The sequence below is a fragment of the Silene latifolia genome, chromosome 9 (assembly GCF_048544455.1).
Source record: "Silene latifolia isolate original U9 population chromosome 9, ASM4854445v1, whole genome shotgun sequence".
NCBI lineage: Eukaryota > Viridiplantae > Streptophyta > Magnoliopsida > Caryophyllales > Caryophyllaceae > Silene > Silene latifolia.
Window position 1 is genome coordinate 70,995,101 of NC_133534.1, and position 17,371 is coordinate 71,012,471.

At 36.2% G+C, this 17,371-nt stretch overlaps 1 protein-coding gene, 1 non-coding gene and 1 pseudogene across 2 annotated transcripts; all 3 read left to right on the top strand.

Moving 5' to 3' along the window:
* Window positions 1–289: 289 nt before the first annotated feature.
* Window positions 290–3,357, top strand: LOC141601190 (DNA-directed RNA polymerase subunit beta''-like; annotated as a pseudogene).
* Window positions 3,358–4,157: 800 nt separating this feature from the next.
* On the top strand, window positions 4,158–4,616 carry LOC141601191 (small ribosomal subunit protein uS2c-like). Its single transcript, XM_074421456.1, has one exon. The coding sequence runs from the start codon at window positions 4,158–4,160 to the stop codon at window positions 4,614–4,616; it is 459 nt and encodes a 152-aa protein (XP_074277557.1).
* A 10,251-nt stretch (window positions 4,617–14,867) lies between these two features.
* Window positions 14,868–14,955, top strand: TRNAS-GCU (transfer RNA serine (anticodon GCU)). Its single transcript has one exon. It is a non-coding gene; the product is annotated as a tRNA-Ser (tRNA).
* Window positions 14,956–17,371: the final 2,416 nt, after the last annotated feature.

A 17,371-nucleotide genomic window follows, 5' to 3' on the forward strand; every position in this document is an offset into this window, starting at 1 on the left:
AACATAGGAGTTGCTAAAAGTAAAATTCGGGAAAAAGAACCTATTATATGGAAAATACTTCAGGAAGTTATGCAGGGGCATCCTATATTGTTAAATCGCGCGCCTACTCATGGTAAGACCGTACTTAAGTAATTCTATGATATCCGTGTAATTCGAGTCTTTTGGGTTCAACTAGGATCACAATTCATCAATTTTTAGGTGAATTAAGATTAAGAAAAGGAAGTTTTCTAATCATTAACTCAAAACCATTCATTGTCTAATTCTACTTAAGCGGAATACGGAGGTACTTATGGCAGAACGGGCCAATTTGGTCTTTCACAATAAATCGATAGATGGAACTGCCATGAAACGACTTATTAGCAGATTAATAGATCACTTTGGAATGGCATATACAGCACACATACTGGATCAAGTAAAGACTCTGGGTTTCCAGCAAGCCACTGCTACATCCATTTCATTAGGAATTGATGATCTTTTAACAATACCTTCTAAGGGATGGCTAGTTCAAGATGCTGAACAGCAAAGTTTGATTTTAGAAAAACACCATCATTATGGAAATGTCCATGCAGTAGAAAAATTACGCCAATCCATCGAGATATGGTATTCTACAAGTGAATATTTGCGACAAGAAATGAATCCTAATTTTAGTGGATACCGCTGTACGAACATCAGATGCGGATATCTTACGCGCAGGCTTGTCGAAGTAGTTCAACATATTGTTGTACGTAGGACAGATTGTGGCACCATTCGGGTATTTAAGTTCTGTGAAACGGCAGGATGGAAAGAATTTTACCCAAATACATTAGGTCGCGTATTGTAGACGATATATATCTGTTCGCGATGCATTGCGACTCGCAATCAAGATATCGGGGTTGGGCTGGTAGTCAGATTCATAACCTTCGAACCCAAACCAATAGCTATTCGAACTCCTTTTATTTGTAGGAGTACGTCTTGGATTTGTCGATTATGTTATGGCCGAAGTCCTACTCACGGCGACTGTGTCGAGCTTCTTAAGTATTGCAGGTCAATCGGTTGGGAGCCAGTACTCAACTAACATTAGAACTTTTCATACAGGCAGGTATTTACAGAAGTACTGCAGAACATGCTGCAGGCCTATATTCCGAAGATAGTCTACATAATGTGAATATTCCTCCAAAAAGTTTTCTTTTAGTTCAAAATGATCAATATGTTGAATCCGAACAAGTTATTGCTGAAATTCGTGCGGGGGCATCAACTCTGAATTTTAAGGAAAAAGTTCGAAAACATATTTATTCTGATTCAGAAGGAGAAATGCACTGGAGTACCGATGTGTATCATGCACCCGAATTTACATACGGTAATGTTCATCTCTTACCAAAAGCAAGCCGCTTATGGATATTGTCGGGAAGACCATATAGATCCAGTGTAGTCTCCTTTTCACTCCACAAGGATCAAGATCAAACAACCGGGAATTCTCTGTCTTTCGAACAAAAAATTTATAACTTATCAATGACTAATGATCAAGTACAAAATAAATTTTTGGATCCTTATATTAAAAATCTAGTAAAAAAGAACATAGGAGTCCGAATTATTCAGAACTTAATGGGATGAGTCATTGTAATCACATATATCCTGCAAAAAACTCCGATTTATTGGCAAAGAGGCGAAAATATAGATTAATCATTCCATTTCAATTTCAATTGAGTCAAGAACGAGAAAAAGAATTAATGTCCCTTTCAATGGTATCTCGATTGAAATACCATACAAATGGTATTTTCCGTAGAAATAGTATTTTTGCTTATTTCAATGATCCTCGATGCTGAACAAGAGTTCAGGAATTACTAAATATGAGACTATAGAAACGCATTCCAGTTAAAAAGAGGACTTGATTGAGTATCGAATGAGGAGTCAAAGAATTTGACCAAAATACCAATGAAAGTCGATTCTGGTTTTTCATTTCTATAAAATATATATTTTACCCGATCTTCTGATAATGGCACGGTCATTAATAATAGACTATTGGAGTAGATACACAAATTTTAAATATGCATGTAATGCGTAGGCGGAGTGCCCTGAGAGAAAAAAAAGATTGAACTAAAATTTTTTCTGAGATATCTATTTTCCTGGGAAATAGAGATAAGATATCCTGATACAGCGGCATTTTGATACTACCAGAAAGATAAATATAAGAATGAACAAAAATATAAAAAAATTACTTATGTTCACCTGGATCACCCCTACTAAGAAAAAGTATTGGTTTTGGTCGACGATTCCGTAGTCACATATGAAATCACGGACAGTATCAATTTAGCAACACTTTGCCTCAGGATCTGTTGCAAGAAAGGGTAATGTGCAACTTCGAGTTTTCAATTATATCCTTTATGGAAATGGCAAAGTCACTCGGGGAATTTATGACACAAGTATTCAATTAGTACGTACTTGTTTAGTATTGAATTGGAACCAAGACAAAAAAGATTCTTCTATCGAAGAGGCCCGTGCTTCATTTGTTGAAGTAAGGACAAATGGTATAATTCGATATTTCCTAAAGATCGGTTTAACGAATAGGGCTCTTTCGTATATCGGTAAAAGAAATAATCCCCCCCTTTTTTCTGATGATGGCTTAGAGTATACCAATATGAATCCATTTTTTACCATTTATTCAAAGCCAAAACTTCAACAAACATTTAACCCAAATCAAGGAACTGTTCGTATGTTGGTGGGTAAAAATAAGGAATGTCAGTCTTTTATAATTTTGTCATCATCCAATTGTTTTCGAATGGGTCCATTCACACTCAACGGTGTAAAATATCCCAAAGAATCCATTAAAAAAGATCGCCTAATTCTAATTAAGAATTCATTCGGTCCTTTAGTAACAGTCCTTAATTTTGTGAATTTTTTTTTTTTACCATTTAATAACTCATAATCAGATCTTGGTAAATAATTATTTACAACTGGACAATTTAAAACAAACCTGTCAAGTCCTTAAATATCAATATTATTTAATGGATGAAAAATAGAATAATTTATAATCCTGATTTTGTAGTAATATAATTTTGAATCCATTCAATTTGTACTTTGGGATTTTCTTCATTACAATTTTGTGATGAGACATCTACAAAAAATGCGTCTTGGACAATTTATTTGTGAAAATATGGTACAAAAAAAATGGACATGCACTTAAAACCGGGTCAAATTATAATTGAACCAATTTGATTCGGTAGTAATAAGATCGCTAAGCCCTGTTTGGCTACCCCAGGAGCAACAGTTCGTGGGCATTATGGAGAAATCATTTATGAAGGGACACCTAGTTACATTTTATATGAAAAATCGAGGTCTGGTGATATAACGCAAGTCTGCCAAAAGTGGAACAAGTCTTAGAGAAGTTCGTTCGGTTGAGTCAATATCCATGAATCTCGAAGAAAGATTAATGGTTGGAACGAACGTATAAAAAAATTCTTGGAATTCCGTGGAGGATTCTTGGTCAGCTGAGCTAACTATAGCGCAAAGTCGTATCTCTTTGGTTAATAAGATCCAAAAGGTTTATCGATCCCAGGGGTGCAGATTCATGATCGGCATATCGAAATTATTGTACGGCAAATAACATCTAAAGTCTTGGTTTCAGAGGATGGAATGTCTATTATTTTTGCCCGGAGAACTCATTGGATTGTTTCGAGCAGAACGAACGGGGCGCGCTTTAGAAGAAGCGATCTGTTACCGAACGATCTTATTAGAATAATGAGAGAGCATCTCTGAATACTCAAGTTTTATATCCCGTTTCTCAAGTCAACATAAGAACATTAGTATTCCTTTGAAAATAAAAAACAAGAATAGACTCGAGGGAGAAATGAGAGATATTTTGTTTTACCACAGAGAATTGTTGGATTCTTGTTTTTTAAAGAATTTAGGTGATAGATCAAAACAACAATGATTGGGGGGATTTAACAGAAGAGATTCATCTTTTTTTATCTTTATTATTGTTATTTAATTAATTTATTTAGTATCTTAGTAATGTAATAAAATACGTTCACTAAAAAAAAAATAAAAATAGACAGGAATTTTTGGTTTGGGTTGTGTATCAATGATCAATCCAGGTTAAAAAAGAAGGTTCCGTTGGAACAATTTTTTATTTCAGGATACCTCATCTCTTTATTCAAAAAAGAGTTAAAGTGTGTGGAGAAATGACAAGAAGATATTGGAACATCAATTTGGAAGAGATGATGGAGGCGGGAGTTCATTTTGGGCATGGTACTCGAAAATGGAATCCCCGAATGTCACCTTATATCTCTGCAAAATGTAAGGGTATTCATATTATAAATCTTACCAGAACTGCTCGGACAGAATTACCTGATATTGTAATCATTGTTGATCAACAAAAAGAATATACAGCTCTTCGAGAATGTATTACTTTGGGAATTCAAACGATTTGTTTAATCGATACAAACTGTGACCCGGATCTCGCCGATATTTCGATTCCGGCAAACGATGATGCTATATCTTCAATCCAATTAAGAGCAAGTGGAGAAGAATATCGCCTTGGGTTTACGCTATTGGAACTATGTTTCTATTTATTTTTGTTTCTAATTGGTCAGGGGCCCTTTTCCCGTGGAAAATCATACAGTTACCTCACGGGAAGTTAGCCGCACCCACGAATGATATAAATACTACTGTTGCTTTAGCTTTACTCACATCAGTAGCCTATTTCTATGCGGGTCTTACAAAAAAAGGGTTAGGTTATTTTGGTAAATACATTCAACCAACCCCAATTCTTTTACCCATTAACATTTTAGAAGATTTCACAAAACCTCTATCACTTAGTTTTAGGCTTTTTGGAAATATATTAGCGGATGAATTAGTAGTTGTTGTTCTTGTTTCTTTAGTACCCTTAGTGGTCTTAGGAAGATTTAGTTTAGATCCAATCATGGGTGGCTCAAGAGACTCTATTACCATTAGATTCTATCAAGATAGAATCTAATGGTAATATAGTCTCTTGAAAAACTTAGTTAGTTGGAAGAACTGCGTGGAAGGGCCATTGAACAATTAGAAAAAGCCCGGGTTCGCTTAAGGAAAATAGAAATAGAAGCGGATCAGTTTCGAGTGAATGGCTATTCGGAAATAGAACGAGAAAAAATGAATTTGATTAATTCAACTTATAAAACTTTAGAACAATTAGAAAATTACAAAAATGAAACCATTCATTTTGAACAACAAAGAGCTATTAATCAAGTCCGACAACGGGTGTTCCAACAAGCTTTACAGGGAGCTTTAGGAACTCTGAATAGTTGTTTGAACAACGAGTTACATTTACGTACCATCAATGCTAATATTGGAATGTTTGGGTCGCTGAACGAAAAAACTGATTAGTCCTTCTCTTCCACTGTAGGTATTATTTTTTTGTTTACACAAAAAATTAAGAAAGACTCATGGTAACCATTCGAGCCGATGAAATTAGCAATATTATCCGTGAACGTATTGAAAATGTCTCTTCTATTACGAAGACGCCGGGCCGTAAAAAGCGTACCCAGGAGATGTTTTTATTTGCATTCAAGACTTTGGAAAGAGCTGCTAAATCAAGTTATTTTTAGATGAAGGAAGTATGACCGCTTTACCAATAGTCGAAACCCAATCGAGGATGTTTCGGCCTATATTCCCTACTAATGTAATTTCCATTACACAGATGGACAAATATTTTTATCCTGATCTATTCAATGCTGGAATCAGACCAGCCATAATGTGGGTATTTCCGTTTCTAGAGTAGGGTCCCGGCTCAAATTAAAGCCATGAAACAAGTAGCTGGTAAATTAAAATTAGGCGCTGGCACAATTCGCAGAATTAGAAGCCTTTGCACAATTTGCTTCTGATCTTGATAAAGCTACTCAGAATCAATTGGCACGAGGTCAACGATTACGTGAATTGCTCAAACAACCTCAATATGCCCCTCTTACGGTAGAAGAACAGATAATGACTATTTATCCGGAACGGCGGTTATCTTGATTCATTAGAATTGGGGAAAGGTGAAATTATTGTTGAATTACGTACTTACTTAAAAAACGAACAAACAATTCCAAAAATTATCTCTTCTACCAAAACATTTGCGAGGAGGCGAAGCCCTTTTAAAGCTATTCCAGAACGGATGGAACGCTTTTTTACTTGAGGAACAAGCATAATGTATTGTAAAATTTATACATTATATTATTATATTTATATATAATATAATAAATATATAATATATATGAAAAAAATGATCTTTCTTCCTAAAAAAACATATGGAAAAAATTCGTCAATAGGATTTGAATCTATACCACAAGGTTTAGAAGACCTGCGTCTATCCATTAGACAATGGACGCTTTTCATTTCATTCACTACCATTCCTATTTTTTCGTTTTTGACTTTGACTATTTTCTTGTTCTGAAAAAAGAATCGGATTGTATGAAAGATGATATTTAATTTTTAATTGTATATTCAACGCAATAACGACCTATTAATTATTATAGAATAGAGCGGAGCGGGTAGCGGGAATCGAACCCGCATCGTTAGCTTGGAAAGTGAGGTTATAGTCGACGGCGGTTTTTAATTTTGAGTGTCTCTAATTCAAAACCGAACATGAAACTTGTTGGGGTTGGTGTCCTTAACGGTTAGTGCAAGGACTTATAAACCTCTAAAAGGATCAAAGGGCATACTTTGGTATTATTATCGGTTGATCCCACGTTTTATCAATAACGGTTGGCTTGCTAGATAAGTTTGACGTTATTGTCATACGGATGGCGGTGATCAGCGGTCCCTAAAAGTCACCACAGGATGCGTTCGAGAGATGTGACGGTATGAAAATACTGTCATGTAGACAAAGTCGACTAACCACGTTAGTCCGAGTTATTTGACTAGTAATTAGTAAATATGTGATATTGAATATTATATTTAATACGGATTAAATATCATGGGCTAAAAATAATTGAGTTAATTCGTAAAATTAAATATCGTGATTTATATTTAATTAAATGTATATTAAAAATATTAATTATACAATCTGTTTTGTCGGACCGTATTAATAATTCACTAACCGTATTATTAGGCGTGCCTTAATTTCCGATAGCAGAGTAGCGATTTATAATACAAATCGTCATATACATTTTAGTTATACACGGCAGTAAATTGTTTGAAACCGTGTCATGTATTACACGGTAATTTCATCTTTTCGATTTGTTCTTTATGCATATTGTTGTTTTATACAGAGATTATAACAATATGTCATGTTTTGTAAATTGTCAAATTTGTTTTGATGCGTTTTTGATCGAAATTGCATTTGGTTTTGTATCATAAAACTTGTTTTCACGAGGGTTTTGAATTTTCCAGAGATTTTTGCACTCGATCGACCATGTTTTTAATCGTCCCAGTGGCACCTAATATAATTTTTGCTCGTTGGAGTCCTGCTTGTACTCGATCGACCGCCATTCCAAAACTTTTTGCTCGTCGAGTCCTTCTTGTACTTTCGATCGACACCTTCAAAACCCCTCTGCTCGGTCCCGAGTTGTCCTGCGTGCTCGATCGGTAGTTTCTCTTTGATATAGGTACTTTCGATCGACCACCGGTTTAATTCGATCGAGCACCTCTGATTAACATACCTCTCGTCGACTTCGGTTCGATGGTCGATCGAGCCCTCCTGTCCCTCGATCGAGCACTTACGTAATCCCTGGATCGAGAGTTTCGTCTTTATGACTTTGAAAATTTGTTTCTTTTGATTTAAATTTTCTTTTGGCTTCGATATGCAACACTTTATCCGGATATAGTACACTCGCTATAATAGTAAACGGTTCACTCACGTGCCATATAGTTGTTTGGCGTATATTTAAAATATGGATTATAATGGATTAAATTAAATGATAAGCGGTTTTATCACGCGAATTTTAATCATTAAAGGTGGTTTGGATAAATTTAACATAATTCCAGAATTATGTCACGAATATTTGTTTTTAGTTGATGCATTTTATTTAATCGTTAATTTATGAATCTTAGTGAATGCCTTTTAATTACGTATTTAATTTTCTGATTGGTTTGTAACTTAGTGTGGCCTTAGTAGAACGATATTTAATGATGGAAGTTTCTGGTCTTGGTTGTATTTTGAGATCTTGTATCTCCGTTTTGGATTTTCACTTGTAATTCTGATTTTAATTAGAATGTAAATAGGTTTATATTTTGTAATTTTAATTGTAATTTTTGAGAAGACAAAGATGGAAATAGGATACTCGCTCCATTACTTGGATCAAGATGGAACATCAGACAAGCTTTTTCGGGTCAACGGTGGATTCAAAGTTGTATTATGTTCTTATACTAGGATAGGCCGCACTAGGATATTTTTATTTGCGTGTGCATTATTTTATTTATTTTTATCGTTACGATAATATGCATCATATTCCGCCCTAAAAACCAAACCACACCTATTTATTACTTATTGACACATATAAGTCACGAGTTAGTTTTCATTGACATTCTCATGTCCGCATTTTAAGCCATCGTCTAAATTAATTCATTCGGCAAAGAATAGCTAGTTATTCGTTCGCTTAAAAATGAATTAAAACTTAGTTGATAGGATCTTCCTCGTATAAACTAAGCCAAAATTGAGAAAAGTCTTTATAGGTCAAACTCCAATGAGTCCCTTCTTCGTCGGTAGGCATACTATGACCCCTACTACGTCGGGTAAGTTGGAACCGATTGACCTATTTTATCTCAACACTTTGGTCACTCGTCGATCCCTGTGATCGACTGGTGGACTATAGATAGGATTTACGGGAAATCTATCGACGAGGGTTCTTAGGAAGAATTAGCTAAGCAGGTTGGCTTATCAATTTACGAGGTGAGTCTTGGGATCACTTGTATCATTCTTGGGGAGATCGATTATGCAAGTGCGAGAGTCTACATGTTTAAAATGAATTTTAAATAGACTTAAATCACCTCGATGAGTTGCTTATTTCGTTTTGTTTTTCTTTCTTTTTGAGTGTAGATCACGTTTTTAAGCGCTAAACAACAAATGGTACGGCGGTTCAAGTGATGACTTGATGCCAGAGTGCCACGTTGGGTAGTGAGTCACAGCCGGATCTTCATGAGTCAGTCAGATCGGTCCGCCATTGGTGAAGAATGATGAATCCACTTGGCGGACTGGGAGGCAGCGTGCGAATGCTGCGGCTGGCGGCGAAACTCAGGATATGCAGCGGCGGGCCGTGCGGTTAAGCCCGGGTCGGGTGGAGATTAGCGAAATCAACAAGTATAACGATTTACGGCTTTAGGAAGAAGTAAATGGAAAAAGAGCGTGCTTATTTTTGCAATGGAACCCAATTTGCGCGGCGGCTTCATGGCAAAGGTGCAAACAAGATTTTCTGCGCTCACTAAGGAGACTATAAAGCGCGAGAATGCGTGACCTATGAGCATACCGCAAGCACGCTTTGATCGCGAGACTCCAGAAGGGCCAACCGTTTAGCACACACATTCTCAGCATGATTGAGAATGTCGAAACCGCGAGACCTTTAACTGCAACATCAGCGAGAATATTGTTACCTAACGCGTATTCTTCACTCACTCCACGATGGTTTTTCGCAATTTAGAGCGAATTACTATATGAACGATTTGAACAAAACTCCCATGAATTGCAACTCCCTCGTCACCGAGAAGGACATGAAGTCAAGTGGGAGCTCGAAAGGATGTTTCATTGTGTCAAACAAAGGGAAAGGTAAGGGCAAAAGCGCAAAACCTAACAGTAGGTAAGGCGAAGTTCAAGAAGCCGGGTTCAGGGGAAGAGTGGTCCGGTGAGAGGCGATAACTCATCGGGCATGACAAAGAGCAAGAGTGAAAACATCGAATGCCATCATTGCCACAAGACGGGCATTGAGACGACATGTCCCGTTTATCATGAGGACTAAAGGCGGTCGTGGTTAAACTTGCAGAGCATGTCTTTTCTCTTTCTACTTTTATTCATATGATTGAGATTAACCACGCAAGTTACTAACTTTGGGGTATCTTTGGTTGCGGTTCTCATCCGTAATCATGCGCGTGGGCTCGAACATCAACCCCTCCGTAGCGGGTGAGGTGGACTCGCGTGCTGGGAATGGAGCAAGAGTTTGCCATCTCCAAGGGGACATATGTGATCCACTTCCAGCGATTTGAGTTGTCATTATATGACCTGCTATTATGTACCTAGTCTTTCCAAAAACATTATTTCGGTTTCTGCGCTTGATAAACTTGGTTTTTCATTTGTAATAGAAAACAATGCTTGCATTTTCTCATTACACGATATGATTCTGTGGCGATTTCCATGAACGGAATTTATGTTTTAGATGGGACAATGAAATATTACACGTAATGAATAAAAGTTAAAGGTTGGTGACAAAGATCAAACGTATCTATGGCACTGCCGCAGGGAAACACATTAATGAGAACGCGTAAAACACTCATCAAACATGGAGCTATCTCGGCCCTTTGATTTTCAATCATTTGGCACGTGTGAATCATGTCTCATCGGTAAGATGACCTGGATTTCCCTTCAAAGGTGTTGGAATACGCTGCTGACCTATTAGGATCATACACACGGATGTATGTGGTCCTATGTCAATCACACCCGACGAAGAGCTATAGGTATTTCATCACTTTCACGGACTGATTTGAGTAGATATGGCTATGTCTACTTAATGAAGCACAAAAAGTGAATCCTTTGAGAAATTCAAGGAATACCAGAATAGGCAATAACCTAATGGGGCAGAAGATAAAAACACTACGCCGGACGTGGTGGCAGTATCTTTCTCACGAGTTTGATCAACACCTAAAGGACTGTGGGATTGCCCTACAGTTAACTCCACCGGGAACACCCACTTGAATGGTGTGTCCGAACGGAGAAACAACACTACTTGATATGGTTCGATCCATGATGAGTCACACGGTTTTACTCGACTCATTATGGGGTTATGCTCTTATGTCACCATTTAATACTTCAATCAAGTCCGTCTAAAGTCTGTTTGACAAGACTCCATATGAACTATGGAAAGGGAACGGTCCCTAACTTGTCCTTTATACTTGCGGGTTTGGGGCTGCGAGGCTTATGTCAGTGGAGACACGAGGATAAGCTCGCCCGCGATCGGTCAAGACATACTTTATAGGTTATCCTAAAGGGAACACGGTCACTTTTATTCGCCAACCGAACAACGTGTTTTTGTTGTTAGTGCGACATTCTTAGAGAAGGAATTTCGAGAATGCAAAGAGTGATAGAACCTTGACATTGGAGATTCCGTAACCAAACACCGAGCAACCATTGGAGGAACCACCCCTTCAATCCCTACTATGTGAATATTTCCGAGGAACCTGGGAGGGTCGGGAAGAGTCTCTATTCCTCCTCGGACAGATACATTGGTATGGTCGAGGAACATGACATAGATGACGTTCTACTCTTTACGAGTAGTGAACCCGCAACCTATAAAGGTGCCACTGACCGTTCCCGACTCAAAGTTATGGTTTGAGGCCATGCAATCCGAGATGGACTCATGTATGAGAACAACGCAGGGATCTTGTTGACTTACTCCGCTGCTGTTCGCCCAATCGCAAATGGCTTTACAAGATAAAGCATTCGGTGGAAGGTCAACAAGATATCTATAAAGCACGACTAGTTGCTAAAGGTTTCACCCAAGTGCCAGGTTTGTACTACGATGAGATTTTTGCACCCGTAGTCATGCTGCGTTCCATTCGGATTATCTTAGCGATCGCCGCTTTTCATGACTATGAAATTTGGCAAATGGATGTGAAAACCGCCTTCTTAAATGGCTTTTTGGAGGAAGAGTTGTACATGGTACAACCCGAAGGTTTCATCAATCCACAAAATCCCAAGAAGTGCGCAAGCTGTTCCATTTATGGACTCTACAAGCATCAAGGAGTTGAATCATCGCTTCGACCAAGTGATAAAGACAATGGATTTACCGACGGCCGAGGAACCATGTCTATATATCAAGTCGAGTGCGGGGAGCAAGATTGTCTTCCTAATATTGTATGTCGACGACATACTCCCCGATTGGGAATGACATACCTCTTAACTTCTAAGAAAGTATGGTTGAAGAACCATTTCAGATGAAAGATCCGGGAGAGGCACAAAGAATTCTAGGCATCCGTATCTATCGAGATAGATCACGACGGATGTTATCTCTCAGTCAGAAGTCTTACATAGACAAAGTCCTAGAGAGATTCAGCATGACTAACTCCAAGAAGGGGTTCTTCCATGGCTCCAGGTGCATTTTGAGCAAGTCTCGTGCACCAGAGACACCTAAGAGAAAGAGCACATGACACGGATTCCCTTATGCTTCTGGCCATAGGATCAATCATGTATGCTATGATATGTACACGTCCGGACGCGGGCATACGCATTGAGTATGACAAGTCGATTCCAACAAAGAACCAGGTGAACCACATCATCGGTCATTAAGAACATTCTTAAGTACCTACCTGAGACTAAAGATTGGGCATTGACTTATGGAGGCTCAAAAAGCTGCGCGCAAATCAGTTACGCAGATGCTAGCTTCAAACGGATCGAGATGACTGAAAATCTCAGTCTGGATTTTGTTTTTACTCTTAATGGCGCCCAGTCACCGAAGAGTTCAAACAAATCACATCAGATCTTCACGATCGAGTCCGAGTACTATGCCGCGTCTCAAGCAACAAAGGAAGGGATATGGATGCGTCAATTCTTACATGGGTTTCAGAGTTAGTTCTAATGACCGATCACCATCTATTAAGTATAATAGTGGTGCCATCTTCCAAGCTAAGGAGCCAAAGTCTAGCAACAAGTCTGATAGCATGTATAACGGAAAGCTCATCTAATCCCGGATTACGTGGAGCAAAAAGGAAGTAGTGATAGAAAAGATTGCTGGGCTGATGATAAATACAGAGATCCTCTCACCAAAGCATTACGACAAGATAAGCATGAAGGGCACGTTAATTCCATGGGAATCAAACGTGTTCCCAAGTTGTAGTACTCTTTTATGGATCGAGATTCATTCTCGCTGTACTCTATACGACATCATCGTTTTGATTTATTTTATATATATTTTGTTTTTCATGTGGAATTGTAATGACAATTTTGAACACCAGCAAAGTGAATCAACAAACATCATATCTTGTTAGTCCATTGCCCACAATGAGTCGATAACTTTCGCAATTATTCTCATGATTGCTGATGGTGGGTTCAATCCATCCACATGCTGTCAAATAGGCCGACCGACCAAATCGTTGCAGGCGACGATACGGATATTTCGAGGGGACACAATTAGACATCTTCCACGCGGAGTCCTAAATGTTTTACAATATTCGCTGTCTCTACGTGGATAGGGACTTCCTCCATGGTGATCCCAAGAGTCGCATTCTTGATCATCGACCGCTCTCGAGACTACGGCATTTTGGGTGACTTTGGTTTCTTTTCACGGTCATCCGTAGTCAGGGGCCAAGTTTTTTGAATGGTCATTCAATGTGGCTTAGATCGGAAGGAGTCGAGTTGAAGGAAATATTCAAATAATCTTTCTTTATCGCACTGATATTTCTAGCATACTGAGATAATCTGAAGGAAAATGCATGCCATGCTCTGACAACGGATTCGCTTTAGTAAACTAAAGTTCATCAGTCGGGAAACCATTTAGCTCACTTTTGTCGAACACCGAATAAAGTAAAAAAAAAAAGGCCTGGCGAAGTACTGATTAGGCCAGGCCGCGGGAATAAAAAAATTAAAATTTTCGGGTCTTTCTTTATATATAATATAATAATAATTATATATTATATATTATAGTCAAATTGAATTGCTAATCCGTTGTACGATTTATTCGTACCGAGGGTTCGAATCCCTCTCTTTCCGTGTTCTAGAATTTTACATTGATCATTATTAAACAATCTTTCTAGTTACATCCATTTTTTTCGAGTTTCAAATTTGAACTTCGAAAAAAATGGATGAAAAGTTCTAGTAAATAATCTTAAGGAAAATCAAGTTTAAGAACCGAAAACAAAAAATATTAAAGCCTCTAGTAAACTAAAGTTTCATTTAATAGCCATTTTGCCTTGCTTTCCTTATAAAAAAGGAGGAAGATTTAGTTACGATTAGAAACCCTTTTTATATCTTTATCCATGGATTTCTTACTTATACTCATTCAATTGGAAATAGTGGTCCAATTACAAAAAATTCATGTTTCGTAATTTCATAATCCAAAATTTAGAGTTTTATTTTAATTTACTTTTGGATACAAATCACGAGAATGTATAATTGTCTTCAAATTTGGCATTGAAGGTAAGGGATTAATTCCTTTTTCGAAATAAAGTTTATGACCAGAATACTAATCAAACCGGGGGACCCCTTAACTATTAAAGGGTTATATAGAACGAATCACACTTTTACCACTAAACTATACCCGCTACAGTTCAATTATTGTATCGAAATATCACTTTTGTCGAACACCGAATAAAGCAGGATAAGCCAAAAAAAAAAAAAAGGCCTGGCGAAGTACTGATTAGGCCAGGCCGCGGGAATAAAAAAATTAAAATTTTCGGGTCTTTCTTTATATATAATATAATAATAATTATATATTATATATTATAGTCAAATTGAATCTTTAACAGATTTTTTTGTCTTTATACAACTGATTGGAATTTCATCTAAAAATTGTACTTGCTGTTGTACTGTTGTACTCTTGTATGACACAATAACAACTTGTATATTTTGTATACATATATTATTGTTATATATTAACATTATATAAACGTTATTGTTATGTTATATTATATAAATAATATAATTTTTTAGTTATTTTAAATTCGATTTTATTACATTAAATATTTTTTTTTACATAAAAAAATCTTCTAATTTATTTAATATTTATTTGCAAGTGGGAGAGATGGCTGAGTGGACGAAAGCGTCGGATTGCTAATCCGTTGTACGATTTATTCGTACCGAGGGTTCGAATCCCTCTCTTTCCGTGTTCCAGTTACATTTTACATTGATCATTATTATATATCTTTTTTTCGTTCGAATCTTTTTTCATCCATTTTTTTCGAGGTTCAAATTTGAACTTCGAAAAAAATGGATGAAAAATCAAGCAAAAAAGCCTTTTGTTAATCTTCGCGCCCAGGATTACGCCCCGGATCATTAGATAAGAATCCGAAAATAAAGAGAGAAACAAAGAATATCACTACTGTGTAAACAAAGAGTTTGAGAGTAAGCATTAAAAATCTCCACGAGTTTTTTTTTTTGAAAAGATAATAAATTACCTATTTTTATACCGCATATCCCATAATTTTTTTATATTTAGTTTGACGCCGAAAGGCATTTGTTTTATATTTTGTAATATATATAAATAAGAAATAAAAAAGAAAGTTATTATTATCTTATCTATTATCTTCTTACTTATCAATAATTTTTTATACCTACTTGTTGATATTGTGGAGGATCACAATAAGGTTTGTTCAGTTATCCAAAAAAATAGTTAGAATGGAAAATGAGATAATGTGGATTGTGTCGATCCAAGAATTTTGTTAAAATATTTTAAGGCTCATATTGTAAGACTTTTTTTTTGTTAATGTTTGAGTATTAGAATATTAGAATAGAATCCTCTAATTCTCGAAAAAAAAGCATTCATTTTTATAGGATAAGATGAAAGATCTTATCGAAAACTTACAGCAGCTTGCCAAACGAAGGCTAAGAGAAAAAAAAAGTAGAGGTATGACTGGCATAAAATCGACAATTGGACTCAAAAAAGCATAGGCCTCCGGTAATTTGGCAAAGAAACAACTACTCGAATAAAGAGCAGAATTAAGACCGATCAAACTAAAGATATTAAGCATAACAGATTATTTTTTAAAAAATTGTATTTTGATTGAGTTATTGATAGAAAAAAAATCTTTCGTTTTTTGAACTTACTCACTCAATCAAAAAACCTTCCATTCTCAATAGAGAATAGAAGAAATTCTACTTTCATATAATATCTTAATGGAATTTTTGGTAATGATCAATAAATTCATTTTTTCTATGTCTACATGTGTCGAAGTTAAAATACTAACCAACAGAATCTACTTGATTCTTTCGATAGTTGGGCTGGAATTGACGAACAATCAACAACAATATTAGTGTTTATTAGTATAGAAATCGAAGTGGGGCGTGGCCAAGCGGTAAGGCATCGGGTTTTGGTCCCGCTATTCGGAGGTTCGAATCCTTCCGTCCCAGAGCCTATCTAATTTAAGAATAAGAAAAAAACTTTTTTCCTTTTATAAAGTTTCTAAGGTGTAAGATTGACTAGAGTCTTACTCTTTTGGCTGACGATTAGAATAAAAAAATTAGATCTTTTTCACATATTTCACAACGATACGAGCTCAAATTCCACGCAACGAAAGGCGCACCCATTGGGTATTGAGGCACGATGGGGTTATAGATTACAGAAATTTTAATTATAAAAAAAGTTGTGCCTTTACCTATCCTATATCCATCCTCCATATCTATATATGATATAGGAATATATAATATAGAAAAAATATTCATCTAAAATTATAGAAGGAAGTTAGTTCTTTTTTGTTCATCCCCATAAAACTAATTGTTTTTTACTATTATTTTCTTTTTAGATATATATTATATTATATATAAATATAAATGAATGTGAATAAAATTAATATATTTAAAGGTTGAGTTTAAAGCTCTCTTAGCTTATCTTTTAGGGATATCGTCTTATTGTCAATTTTAATTGTTTGTAATTTGTATAAAAAATGTTAATTAGGCAATAAAAAAATTATAAAAAAAGAACAGTACTAAAAAAGTGTAAGATATATTACGTATCTAATCTATGTAACAATTGTCTTAACTGTGAACCAACGACTATTCATGATTTGATAATTGAATCAACCGCAAACCGGAACCCGGTTCCAAATTCGAGGAATGTTATGGTAAAACTTCGTTTGAAACGATGTGGTAGAAAGCAACGTGCGACTTGAAGGACATGATCTGTTGTGGATTCTTATATCCATCATTCTATAATTTCTATAATAAAGGATGCTCTTAACTCGACATCTTTTTTTCTGTTTCACTCGAACCCGGTTTGTTGGGGTGTAATGGAATATGATGGAGCTCGAGTAGAAAGTACTGAGCAATTTCTCAAGGGAGAGGGGTCTAGGGTTAGTGTCAATAAAAAGAATACGTTGGAACAACTTCGTAAGTTATCTTTGACAGAAAAATAGTAAAGGATCCCAATATTTTGATTTTATATCAATATTTTGATTTTATAAAAAAATTTAACCAATCCTTGAATCAAAATATTGGATCTAAAAAATGTAGATTATTTGTCTAGCAAATTTTTTATTCAAGAATATCTTTGGTGTTTGTTTTTATGTTTGTAACGGGAATCAACTC

Excerpts from the sequence above, each read along its gene's own strand:
- LOC141601191 (XM_074421456.1), top strand. The coding sequence starts at position 4,158 with ATGACAAGAAGATATTGGAACATCAATTTGGAAGAGATGATGGAGGCG.